At 55.2% G+C, this 13,163-nt stretch overlaps 1 protein-coding gene across 4 annotated transcripts; it reads right to left on the bottom strand.

Moving 5' to 3' along the window:
- Positions 1 to 12: 12 nt before the first annotated feature.
- Polrmt (RNA polymerase mitochondrial) lies at positions 13 to 10,553 on the bottom strand. 4 transcript variants are annotated; one of them, XM_085692541.2, is made up of 21 exons: positions 10,446 to 10,553; positions 9,808 to 9,906; positions 7,616 to 8,151; positions 6,021 to 6,151; positions 5,741 to 5,927; positions 5,028 to 5,180; positions 4,753 to 4,917; positions 4,169 to 4,339; positions 3,784 to 4,008; positions 2,777 to 3,565; positions 2,395 to 2,517; positions 2,035 to 2,181; positions 1,755 to 1,934; positions 1,529 to 1,615; positions 1,314 to 1,427; positions 1,174 to 1,226; positions 977 to 1,075; positions 536 to 608; positions 372 to 463; positions 213 to 283; positions 13 to 123 (listed from the first exon to the last, which is right to left on the bottom strand). In XM_085692541.2, exons 1-21 carry the CDS (start codon positions 10,531 to 10,533, stop codon positions 74 to 76), a joined length of 3,633 nt encoding a protein of 1,210 aa, XP_085548667.2. In that variant the 5' UTR covers positions 10,534 to 10,553; the 3' UTR covers positions 13 to 73. The 4 variants fall into 4 exon arrangements, with proteins under 4 accessions (XP_085548667.2, XP_085548669.2, XP_085548668.2 ...); XM_085692543.2 differs by having other exon boundaries at positions 2,035 to 2,157; XM_085692542.2 differs by having other exon boundaries at positions 5,028 to 5,177.
- Between the last annotated feature and the right edge of the window lie 2,610 nt (positions 10,554 to 13,163).

The following is a 13,163-nucleotide window of genomic DNA, read 5'->3' as shown; positions in this document are numbered from 1 at the left end:
TGGCGGCTGTCATGAGCGGACACAGACTCATTTATTTACACTATGCACAAGTCTAGGGATGGTACGGGGTGGGTCAGCTGAAGAAGTAAGTGGATCTCATCACCTGCCCCAGATCGAAGTTACCTGCGGAGCCAAAAGAGCAAAGAGTGGAGGCTAGGTCAATTGGACATGCCTCGAAGGGCCAGTGCGCAAGCCCCTTTTAAAACCCTTACCTGTCTCTGGCAAGGACCGTAGTGTCTCCTGCAGCTTGGTGACCAGGGCAAGTTCCGATGGTTTCAGGGACCTGGTGGTGCAAACAGGGTTGTAGACATGAGTAGGGGAGCAGGCGGCAGGCAGGGAGGGACCAGGCCGCAGGAAGAGGGGTCGCTTACCTGGAGGCAGAGCAGAAACGCTTCTCCAGGAACTTAGCCAGGTCCTCCAGGATTGGCTGGCTATGTAGGCGCACAAACTGCTCGCGACACACCTGAGGGGTGACAGCTCTGAGTCACCCATGGTACAGACTTGTGGGGTCCCTGAGAGTAGGGGCTGGAAATACCTCGTTCATCACCGGGATGTCAGCGGCATGTGTCCAGAAGCAGTCGTGCACGGAGACGAAGGTCAGGCCCTTCCTGGCCAGGGAGAGTCCGAGTGAGGCGGCTGCTGCCTGCCCACTACCCCAGCCTCATACTGGGTCCCCAGCACACGCGCTAAGCAGTAGATGTTCAGGAAGACACTAACCTCACACACCCTCCAACAGGGTAGTCAACTGAACCACCCCACCCCCAGCACCTGCCCGTCCGAATCCCAGCTCAGCCCAGTGGCAGGTCCTGGGCACAAGGCAGGGACTCCACAGCAGACCGCCACCCCCTCCTGCCCTTCACAGGCAGTGTCTACCCACCACACGCGACCTCATCATCACTGTCCTGTCCTGTCACCATAGCCCCAGAAAGACAGCTAAACGTCACAGGTGGAGTGCCCATGCGTACCCTGGACACACCTGTAGCAGTGCAGAGCAGTCAGCATCATGTGGGAGGAGTCCAGGGAGTGGATGAAGTTGGGTGGGAAGCCATTCTTCTGCTTCAGAGTGTTGGGCTTCCTGTGAACCCAGAAGTGCTAGGCCTGGCACCCTCCTGGCCTGTCTCTCTCCCTGTTCCTCCCCTTCCCTCCTCTCCCCTCCCTGCATCTGGGACTCACTGACTGATGTTCATCGAGCTGGTAACGGTGATGGTCTGGATGCCACCTTTTACCTGCAGGCCAGGGTTGGGGGTTAAGTCCAGTCCTGGGCAGGAAGAGGGGAGAGGAGAGGAGGGGAGGGGAGGGGCCTTTCCGAGTACCTGGACCTTGGCCTCGCGGTGATAGGGCTGTATGATGGGGATACCCAGGGGTGTGACCCACTCCACAGGCCAGCCCGCGTGAGAGATGAGGTTGGCGCTCTCAGTCAGCCAGTGCTGAGGGTGAGACAGAACACCTGGTCAGATGGGCAAGCCACAGGGTGGGGGTCGGTCCCACCCCCACCCCGCACCCCAGGGAGAGTTGTGCGGCAACTCACCTGTATGGCCCGGGTGCTGGAGAACATCTCTTGTAGGCTTTTGAAGACCAAGCGCACGAGGTAGTGTGACGCTTCCCAGACAAACTCCTGTGGGGGCGGGAGGGTGGATGTGAATGGCAGGTGGGTGGGTGGGGCTAGCAGGCTGCCTCTCTCCTTGGCCCAGAGCCAGAACCCAGGACCCAGTGCTGAAGGGAGCACTGGGGTGGGGACCCGGCAGGCTGCACACCTGGGGGAAGTCGCTGAGTTCGCGCAGACGCTTCTCTATCTGTAGGCGCCCACCATAGCGTGTGACCCCATACACCACGGTCATCACAGTCTGCTTCACCACCTTGCGGGTGATGAAGCCCTTCAGCACCTGGGCCACCCGTAGGCCCTCCTTGGCATCCTGCTGGCGGAACTCCTCCACCTGGATGGGGTCAGGAAGCAAGGAAGCCCCGTCACACCACCTCCCCACTAGGGATTCCATTCAGACATCAGCAAGAAAGGACAGGGGCCCTGGCACCCACCTGCGTTGCCACTTCCCTGTACACATCTTGGGGCAGGTCCGAGGGCGTTAGGTTGACGGAGGCTGCACCTGCGCTGTCCCGACCCAGAGCCGCGTAATGCTGCAAACCATTGCAGGAGCCATCCTGGCCACAAGGGGTGCCCATGAGCTGAGCCCAAGTAATACAGGTATTATCCCGCATCCGGTGCAAAAAAAGAGGTCTTAGGGAGACTGGGGACCCGCCTCCCTTACAAAGTAAAGCCACTGCATCACGAGGCTAGTTCCACAGGGCAATCCCAGTTAAAGATGAGACCCCACTGCAAGTACCAGGTCCTAGGGCACCTTGGGCCAGGTCCCAGTGGGCAGCCACTCACATGCTCACCTGGTGAACTGGTAGGTGGGAGATGTAGGCAGTGGGGTCTGGGGACCTGACTGCTTGTGCTATCTCCATGCAGCAGGCCAGGGTCTGCCAGGGCTCATCAGCTTCCATCCACCATTTCCGGCCCTGTGGAGCATAAGACCCATGGGACTCAAGGGTCAGCAAAAGCTGGCCAGGGCAGCTCAGGTGACACCAGGCAAGTGTGTGTGTATGTGTGTGTTGGGGGAATGAGGAGGGCCACTCATGGGACAGCCGTCAGCTGCTACTGGGCACGCTGACAGGGACACAGTGGGCAGCAGGGGTTGAGAGATCGGAGTGCACAACAGGCAGGGAGGAACAGAGAAAGGGAGGAGGCAGGTAGGGAGAAGAGCACGCAATTCCCCACCGTCATGGGGTTGTCTGCAGAATCCAAGATCTCCTCCATAACCTGGTCCGCGAAAGCCAGGCGCATGCTCAGCGAGTCACGCTTCTTGAGGCCAGTCAGGTTGACCAGGTGGATTTTGAGCCAGTCGAGGCCACGCAGCCCCAGCGGCCGGCCTTCGGCAAACTCTAACAGCGCACGTGCCAAATCGCTGCCCAGGTGGTTGAAGTGCGGTGGGCAGGGGTAGGTGCGGCCGCGGAAGTCCATGTTGTGTGGCAGCCAGAAGACACGATCGCGCAGGTGCTGTGCCAGCGACAGCCGATACAGGGCTTCGCTGCGCAGGCTGTGCATCTCCCGAGCAGCTTTGAGGCAGCGTGACAGCTCCTTCCGCAGCTCCGCCTTGTGCACAGGCGAGGAGCCGGGTGGCAGGTGCTGCCGAGCTGGCTGTGGTGCCTCTGAGCGTGGAGGAGGAACACCCAGGCGCGCACAGCCCTTGTCCCTAAAGATCTGCAGCACCAAGTCTAGCAGGCGCCCATTGACACGCCAGGCGCAGTTCCCCAGCTGCGTGAGCGCGTCCAGGGCACCATGCAGTTGGGCAGGAGCGCAGCGCTCCAGGAGATGCTGGTGCTGCGTGGTGCCCTCCGTGGCACGCATCAGTTTGGTAGAGCTCAGAAGGTAGGGCCCGGCATGCGGTGACGTCCAGGGCAACGGTGGGCACAGCATAGGCACTTCTGTGGTCTCGAAGGTTAGTGTGGGTTCTGCTGCCGTCTCTAGCAGCTGAGTGAAGGCAGGGTGAGGCTTGAGGATGCCAACCTGGGGAAGACAGCCGACACAAGGGGCTGAGCACGAGCACTCTGCCACCACAGCCCCCCACCCCCACCCAGCTCTCCACACACATCTCAGCACTGATAGGGATGAGAGAGCAGCATTGCCCAGGATTGTCAGAGCCCCACGGAATGGCACAGCCATGTTGCCCTGTGTCCTTAGGCCCCTCACAAGTCCTCATTCGGACCCGGCGGCGGCCCACTCACCTGGCGGTAGCTTCGGAAGGAATACACGTGGTAGAGCACCGGGATGAGGCGGCAAGAGCCCTGCGGGGCAGCCAGGCTGCGTGGCATCTGCACGGCCTGCACCAGCAACTCGGCCAGCTGCTTTCCCAGCTGCAGCAGCACTGACAGGGACCAGGGCTGCGGCGGCGGGGTCTCCGGTGGGCCCAGCATCTCCCAGTACTCCCGAGGAAGGAAGGGCGCCTCCACCTGCAGGAAGAGCTGGTCAGGGCTGCCCATGTTTTCTAAACAGGGAGCAGAGGCTCGGATGGACTGACGTAGTTGGGGAGGCTGCCTGAGGAGTGTGGTGAAGGAGGCCGTGCCCCGAGCATGTAGTGAGTGGGATGAGCAGGAAGTCTGCCCCCTTCACCTGCGTGTCAGAAGCCAGCAGCCGGAGGTACTGCGAGTACCGCTGCCCCAGCTTCTCCACGTAGTTAGTGACCTGCTTCTGCTTCACCAAATGCCGATTAATGGCCCGAAGGCCCAGGTCATGAGCCAGGTGGAGGAGGGGCTCGCCCTGTGCCGGCAGAACCCGCAGAACCTGGGTGCAACAAGAGTCGAAGCTGTGGCTGCCTGGACACGGCCGCCTGTCCTCGGCGCAGGCGCCCCAGCCCTGGCTGCCTGGACACGGCCGCCTGTCCTCGGCGCAGGCGCCCCAGCCCTGGCTGCCTGGACACGGCCGCCTGTCCTCGGCGCAGGCGCCCCAGCCCTGGCTGCCTGGACACGGCCGCCTGTCCTCGGCGCAGGCGCCCCAGCCCTGGCTGCCTGGACACGGCCGCCTGTCCCCTGCCCGGGCGTCCAGCCCTGGCTGCCTGGACACGGCCGCCTGTCCCCTGCCCGGGCGTCCAGCCCTGGCTGCCTGGACACGGCCGCCTGTCCTCGGCGCAGGCGTCCAGCCCTGGCTGCCTGGACACGGCCGCCTGTCCCCGGCCCGGGCGTCCAGCCCTGGCCCACCTGCAGCAGCATGCTGACAAACTCTTCTTCACTGAGCAGGCACAGGAACGGGTAGAGGGTGGGCTGGCCTTCCCGCGCCTGGCAGGCCATGGTGGCCTTGGTCTGCCGCAGGACCCGCAGCAGCTCCACTTCCCACTGCCCCTGCAGCGTCTTCAGGGTCTTCCGCTACGGGAGAGCAGCGTCACAACCTGAGCTAGAGCTCCCTGCCAAGATCTCCCAGGACCTGGACTGGGGTCACAGCTCGGGGTGTGATGGCCTCAGGGTGAAGCCCTTACCGCCTCAATGACCTCCTTGGTCATTACTGGGGCCTTCTCCACCGACTGGACACTGACGTTGGCACTCAGCTCCACATGGAGCTGCTGGGAGAAAAGGTCCTGCAGGGTCTCCAGGGGCAGGTGCAGTTTCGGGTAGGACTTGGGACCATTCTGCTGGGCACAGACAGGCAAGTGAGGCAGGGGCACAGGGAGACAGACCACCCTGCGCAGACAAGAAGCCCCCTCACTGCCTCTGCCAAAGCATGCCCACTCAAATAATCTGGAGGACTAGGAACTGAACACACGTGTACTCAACAGCTGGACACCTGACACGTGTACTCAACAGCTGGAACACAGACACCTGACACGTGTACTCAACAGCTGGAACACGGACACCTGACACATGTACTGACACGTGTACTCAGAACAGCCTAGCGTCCATGGACAGATGAACACACAGGATACCCTACAACACACTAGACTACTACTTAGCCATGAAGAGGAACAAGGCTCCAACAGACACCACAGTATAGAGGGACCTTGAGGATAGTCATCAGTGAGCCAGGCACAAAAGGCCGCACAGTATGAGGCTCCATGACAGAAAATGTCCAGGACAGAACCCAGAGAAAGCTCATCTGTGAAGGGACCAAACTAGCCTGTGCCCGCAGGCAAGTCTTCCCGAGGCAGAGGAACGGAAATGAGACGGTCACGGCAGCTTCATGCCTGGGGCTCACCTTGGCATAGATCTCCCTGAGCAGTGTGGACGTGTTGGCTGGACTTGGCGCCTGTGGCGGTGGACTGAAGGCAGGCTCAGCCTTGACTACTGCTCTCAGCAGCGCGGCCCGCTCCTCTCCTGTCAGGGCCAGGTCAGTGAAGAGCTGCTGAGGCTGAAAGCCGTCTTCCATCATCTGCTTCAGACACCTGAGGCAACGGGGGAAGGGATGGTGTCGGCTGAGCGCTCAAGGGGCTAGCTCGTGCCCGAGGACAGGGCCACCCAGCACATTCCTGACTCACTTCTGGATGATGTGGACATCCTGGTCCCTGCGTCCCATGCACAGGAGTGCGGCAGCATAGGACCACAGGTCGGGGGAAAGGCCAGCATCCTTCAGCATGATGAACACATACACCATCTCCTTGAAGGAGCCCTGGGGGAAGGAGTGAGGCAGTGAGGACCAACAACGGCACCTGGACCTCCTTCTCTAAGATCCCTAGAAACCTGCTCTACATCAGTGATTTAGGAGGGGACCTAGCAATAGGTAGACCACAGGGTGTCCTTCTGAGGAACACTGCATTATTGGAGATTGAACTTAGGGCTCTTGCAGGCCAGGTGTGTGCTCTAGCATTGAGCTCCAGCTCCAGGACCTACCAATCTGTGTTTTATTGCTGGCTTTTTTAAAAAAAATTAATGATTTATTTATTCTTGTTTTATGTACATTGGTGTTTTGCTTGCATGTACATCTGTGTGAGGGGGTCAGATCCCTGGAGCTGAGTTACAGACACCTGTGAGCTGCCATGTGGCTGCTGGGAATTAAACCCAGGTCCTCTGCAAGAGCAGCCAGTGCTCTTACCACTGAGCCATCTCTCCAGCCCGATGCTGGCTTACTTTTTGCTGTTGTTTGTTTGTTTGCTGGCTGGCTGGCCTGGAACTATGCAGATCAGGCTGGCCAAATTCAGAGCCTCTGCCTCCCATCTGCCTTATGTTCCTTTTCTCATTTTCATTTTGTTTTGTTTTTCTCTTTGAAATAAGTTCTTTCAGAGCAGGAGAGACGGCTCAGCGGTTAAGAACAGTGCTCTGGGCTGGAGAGAAGGCTCAGGAGTCAGGAGCACTGGCTGCTCTTGCAGAGGACCCGGGTTCAATCCCCAGCACCCACATGGCAGCTCATATCTGTCTGTAACTCAAGTTGCAGGGCTTCTAACACCCTCACACAGATATACATGCAGGCCAAACATGGATGTACATAAAATAAAAATAAACCACACACACACACACAAAGGGTCGGGTGTACTGGCACACGCCTTTAATCTCAGCACTAGGGAGAGAGAGGCGGTGGATCTCTATGAGTTCAAGGCCAGCCTGGTCCATACAGGGAGTTCCAGGACAGTCAGAACTACACAGAAAAACCCTGTCTTGGGAAAAAAGAAAGAAAGAGAGAGAGAGAAAGAGAGAGAGAGAGAGAGAGAGAGAGAGAGAGAGAGAAAGAAAGAAAGAAAGAAAAAAAGGTCTCGCTGTGTTTCTCAGGCTCATTTTGAACTCCTAGACCCTGCCAAGGTGCTGGGGAAGAAACAGAACTCAGAGCACAAGTTTCCACCTCAGGAATTTATGAAAAAGAGCAAGTTCCCGACCCTGGAGCTCCGAATGTCCCAAGGTTCAGGGCCACTGGGACAGGAGGCTCAGAAGCCCCACACAGAATTACACTTCAGGCCTTCTCAGTTTCTTATTTTCAGTGGGGAAGGAGAACAGGGTTTTTACTTTGCAGACCAGGCTGGCCTTGAACTCAGAGATCTGCCTGCCTCTGCCTCTGAGTGCTCCTCTGTTTCTTTTTGTTGTTGTTGGTTTTTAAGGGAAGAGTTTTCTACCTGAAAAGCCCAAGAACTTGAACCAGGCTCACCTTTCGCGCCCAGCCGAGCATCACGGTGTTATACATGTCCAAGGTAAGCAGCTGCTGCCTCTCACACTTGCTGTGCTGAGTGACCAGCACGTGGTGGGCAAGGGGCATGTTGTCAGTGCAGGCACAGCACTCAAAGAAAGCCAGAAACTTCTGCTGGAGGAGCAAGAAGTTTGTCTCCACCACCGTGGCCTTCGTCCTGGCCGGGGTGCAGGAACTCAGCTTCAGCAGGGCGGACTGCAGGGCCCAGGTCAGCCGCTGTTCCTCCTCCTCTGAGCTCTTGGGTGCCCCCTTCTTGCTCTGCTGCAGGTAGCTGGCCAGCTTCTTGCTCCAGACCCGGGGCTCTGTGTGCAGTGTGTGGCTCTGCTTCTGCTGGTCAAGGAATCCCTCCTGGCTCTTCTGCTTCACCCGCTTCTCAGCCTCCAGCTTCTGGGCCCAGCGGCTGCTGCGGCCCTTCAGGGGCCGGTCCATTGGCACCTTCTTCACCATCACCTGGGACGTGCTCTCCGCCTGCAGCTGCCGCACCCGAGCCTCCAGCACTGCAAAGAGCAGAGGAAGTTTTGGGACCATCTTCTGCACCGCAGGATGCTCTGAGTCTAGCCCCAGGGTCACCCCAAACTTCCTCGTGGTGATAATTATGCCTCGCCTCTGCCTCCAAACCTCTCGTCACCTCCTGCTCCCCACAGCCTGCTGCTTTCCCTCCTCCACTCCTCCCAGTCTTGAGGGTTTCCACCTCAGGGCCTTCGCACATGCTGGAACGTGCTTTTTCTGATTCAGGCACATACTTGATACACTTGGGGAGCGACATAGCAAATAGCCCTAGCTCTGTGCCCCAAGTAAGTTGACCAAATGTTCACATTCTCTCCAAAAGGCAATTAATGGCACCATACAGGGGTCCCTGACACACAGCTTTCAGAGGTGACCAAAAGGTCAAAGCCTGGCCAGGAACACACCACACAGGGGAAGCCATAGTTAGTGGTGAGTGCAGAAACAGAGCAGGCTCATCCCCAGGCCCTCAATACAAGTGTTCCTAGGACTAGCTGACTGCCATTTCCAGAACTCCAGTCCCTGGTTCACAGCCCAAGGTCAGCATGAGTCAGGGGCCTGGCTGGGAGTGGATAGGAGAGGACCCAAGTTCTGGGTGAGCTCCCGTCTCAACCCACATGCTCTTGGCCCTCAGTATACTTGACAAGGCAGAGGGTGCACCTATGTGAGGCCTCCTGACAAATGAAGGGGTATGGACTGCACCTGCAGGGACCCCAGAGACAAGATGGTACTAAGACCCTGGGGCAGGAGGAGAGACGTCAGCGGGACTGATCCCAGGGAGTGCTTGTGTTCACGACAGAAAGAGACCTCATGGGAAAAGACACACAGTATGCACTAAGTCTTTGATACCCTCCTCTGGTCAGATGACAGATCCCATCTTAAGTTTGCTGGGAGCGTTGAGACGGGAATCAACAGTTGCTGACGAAGGAACAGGACCATGGCTGTGCACTAGCTTAACATGTGTGTGTGTCCGTCCTTCAACCTCTACCTTCTGTGGCTACCATGCAGACATGACATCGGATCAGGTGGGAAACCTGGCCTGGCCTGGGACATCCTGTCCACTAGACTTGGTTGCCTAACCCTTAAAACCGGGTTCCAAAGCTGAGTGGTGTTGCTCACCTTTAATCCCAGCACTCGGGAGACAGAGGCAAGAGGATCTCTGTGAGTTCAGGATCAGCCTGGTCTACAGAGCAAGTTCCAGGACAGCCAGAGCTACACAGAGAAACCTTGTCTCGAAAAACAAACAAACAAATTGGATTCCCACTTCACCTTGACTGTACAGGACACAAACTGGAGACTCTACCTTAGCAGAAGACCATTCCAACAAATGGACCGCGGGCATTTATTCAGGTTTAATTTGGGCCCTCAACTGTCTTCCAAGTCCCAGGCAGAAATCTAGGACCCAGGAAATAAAATAACAACAGCTCCCAGAATCAGCCCAGCACACAAGAGGACTCAACAGGCCACGTATAGGACATTCGGACCACACCACTTGCTGTGGACTCTGGGCCACATTTGACATACTGTCTTGGTGTGCTCAGATACGGTGAGGAGCCATTCCCTCAAGGCCTCCACTGTAAGTAAGGAGCCGAGCGTGTGAACCCTGCACAGGGGTACAGGGGTATGCAAGGGCTTGGGATGCGACTCACCCTCCAGCAGCTCGGCATGACCCCACTCCTTCTGGGCATCTCGCTCACGGGGACTGGCAGCAGAGCTCCTTCTTGCGCTGCAGAGGCCACTGAGGGTCCCTGAAACACAGAGGGTGAGACCGCACATTAACCACCCCAGCACTCCGGAGGCTGAGGTAGGAGGGTCTCCAGCTGCAGTCCAGCCTAAGCCACAACGGCAGTCAGGCATGGAGGTACAGGTTTGCGATCTCAACACTCAGGAGACTGAAGCAGTAGGTCATGAATTCGAGTCCAACATCCAGCATGAGCCACGTGGAAGAACCATGTCTCAAAAAGTAACCCCACACCACTCAAAATAAATCAAGACCCAGGAAAATGTAAGCTCAAGGGCAGAGCAGGCCAAAGCTACGAGAGTCGAGGTGCAGGATCCAGCAAGGACCCATAACTAAAAGTAGCGATAAAGGTCAAAGTCACAACCCGTAAGTCCCCAACGATGGGTTAGAGGGCTACAAAAAGCGAGCAAGAGTCAAAAGGCAATCCTGCGGATTCTCTTCAAGAGTGTTCCCAGAGACTCCTCCATAGGTCAAAGGGCAAAGGCTGGAGGTGACCGGACTTCAAGGAGGCGAAAAATCATAGCTTTGGGTCCGACACTGCTTTACCTTCGTCCGAGGTCGGGCGGCGGCGCCCAGAGGAGCTCAACGCCCTGCCGAGCCCAGCGGCGCCCCGGGTCCAGCGTAGCGCAGACATGCCGCCCGCTGCCCGCAGTACGCACGCGCGCGCAAAGCCAGCCGGGAGTTGTAGTTCCGCGAGTGCCGAAAGCGGCTCAGCGTGGGCCCCTCCTGAGGTGCCGAAGTAGAACTACAACTCCCAAGAGTAAGCGCGCCGTGTGGTGGCAAGAGAGCACGCGCAGAAATACTCTTCTGATTGGATCTTTTCATAATTGGATCTTTTTTTCATAATCCAAGTTTCCTCTTTGATTTGGTTTTTTCTTCCTCTTTTTTTTTTAAAAAAAAATTATCTATTTATATTTTTATTTTGGTTTTTCGAAACAGGGTTTCTCTGTGTAGATCTGGCTGTCCTGGAACTCACTCTGTAGACCTGGCTGACCTCAAAGTCGGAGATCCACCTACCTCTGCCTCCACAGTGCGCCGCCACCGTTTATCTTTTTACTTCCGTATTATTTGATTGTTTGGTTTCTGCTTTATCTGTTCTTGTTTCTGTTTTATATATGTGTGTATCTACATATTACAGAATATATATAGTATGTATGTATATATATGTGTGTGTGTGTATATATATATATATATATATATATATATATATATAAAATCATGACTTCCTGGAATTCGTTATATTTGGGTCTTGAACTCAAAGAGATCCCCAGTGATGGAATTATAGCATACACAACCATGCACAATCTCCTATTTTTTTCTTTGTTTCCGTGTATGAGTGTGTGTATGCAAATGAAATCCACAGCCTTAAAGATGAAAAAGAAGGGTAAATAGTAGCACCTCCCTGTTCACTCATTGGTTCATTCATTCACTCAGTCCTGTGGAGCTCTGACTAGAGGCTGACCTTGAACTCCTGACTCTGGGTGATTTATCTGGTGTTGGCGCTGCTCTCTGCACACGAGGCGAGCCCTCTGCCCTCTGAACCACAGCTGACCCCATTCCCTTGACCCCCCCCCCCCCGGATATATTTTCTGATGCACCACGGGTTTGCTTCAAACATCCTAGGTAATCAAAGATGACCTTGAATATCTGGTCCTCCTGCCTCTAATTTAGGATTTAGGAGTGTTGGGGTGACAGGTATGCACCATCACGTCCCAGCATTTTATAGATAAGGTCTTGCTAAATTTTCCAGGCTGGTCTGGAAGTAATTCTAAAGCACAATATCCTCCTGAGATGACAGGAGTCCTGGGCTGCCGAGAACAGCTAATTCCCCCTTCTCACTCTCTACTACTTGTTCAGAGCTCAGCAGGGAGAGAAAGACATAGTGAGGAGGTTTTAATCCCAGCCCTCTGGAGGTGGAGGCAGGAGGATTAAAATTCAAAGCAATAGCCTGGGGCACATAAAACTCTGTCTCAATGAGACAGACAGACAGACAGACAGACAGACAGACACACACACACACACACACACACACACACCAAGAGAGGGAAAGGAAGAGAAAGAGGGGGGTGGTTATACATAGCACTTGGGGGGCAGAAGCAGGCAGACTTCTTGAGTTTGAGTCATCCTAGACTACAGAGCAAATTCCAGGGCAGCCAGGGCTACACAGAAAAATCTTGTCTTGAAATGACAAAAGAAAGAAAAAAGTCTCTTTGGTGCTGGAGAGACGGATCAATGGCTGGAACACTGACTGCTCTTCCAGGGGACTCACCTTCATTTCCCAGCACCCACATGGTAGCTCACAACTGACTGTAACTCCACTTTCAGGGAACCTGACATCATTGCACAGAGATTGGTGCGGGAGAATTGTCTGTATTCTGTCAATCATGTTTTAAGTAAACGCTGATTGGCCAGGTAGGAGGTGTAGGCGGGGAAACCAGTCAGGAAGTGGAAATGATGCAAAGAGAGCAGGAGAATTCTGGGGAGGAGGAAGTTGATTTCTCCCACTCCTGCCCAGATCACCGAAGCAGCAGGATGTGATCTGCCCCACTGAAAAAGGTACTGAGCCACATGGCTAAAATAGATCAGAAAAAAGGGTTAATCAAGATGTGAGAGTTAGGGCTGGAGAGATGGCTCAGCGGTTAAGAGCACTGGCTGCTCTTCCAGAGGTCCTGAGTTCAATTCCCAGCAACCACATGGTGGCTCACAACCATCTGTAATGAGATCTGGCGCCCTCCTCTGGCATGTGGGCATACATGGAGGCAGAATGTTGTATATATAATAAATAAATAAACCTAAAAAAAAAAAAAGAATGAGCTAACAACTTGGCTATAGCTTTAAAAAAAGAAAAAAAAAAAGATGTGAGAGTTAGCCAGTAAGAGGCTAGACCTAATGGGCCAATCAGCTTTATAACTTATAGAGGTCTCAGTGTGATTTTTATCTGGAACTAAACAGCTGAGGGGCCGGGCAGGACAGAAACACAAACAAGTAAGCCTCCATCATGTTACAGAGATAAATACAGGTAAAAACCAATGCACATAAAAAATAAATTAATTAATTATTCAGAGAAAGGGAGAGGAACAGGGAATGATTCTTCTTCTCAGCCTCTACGCCTCAGTTGTGAAGGTTCAGAGACATTCATCATGGGACTCAAATGTGCAGAGAACGGATCTCAGACAGATATGTGAGAAAGCCCAGGTCTCATATTTCCCCTTATCCTAGCCTCGGTTTACCTCCACAGACAGGAACAGAGCAAGAGGAGTGAGC

This window comes from Myodes glareolus, chromosome 8 (genome assembly GCF_982192425.1).
Source record: "Myodes glareolus chromosome 8, mMyoGla1.1, whole genome shotgun sequence".
Lineage (NCBI taxonomy): Eukaryota > Metazoa > Chordata > Mammalia > Rodentia > Cricetidae > Myodes > Myodes glareolus.
This window is presented reverse-complemented; position numbering and strand designations above follow the sequence as displayed.

Coding starts and splice junctions, on each gene's coding strand:
- Polrmt (XM_085692541.2), bottom strand. CDS start 10,533: ATGTCTGCGCTACGCTGGACCCGGGGCGCCGCTGGGCTCGGCAGGGCG. Junction 4,918..5,027: donor CCAAGGAGGTCATTGAGGCG/GTAAGGGCTTCA, acceptor GCTCTCCCGTAG/CGGAAGACCCTGAAGACGCT. Junction 1,935..2,034: donor ACAGGGAAGTGGCAACGCAG/GTGGGTGCCAGG, acceptor GACCCCATCCAG/GTGGAGGAGTTCCGCCAGCA.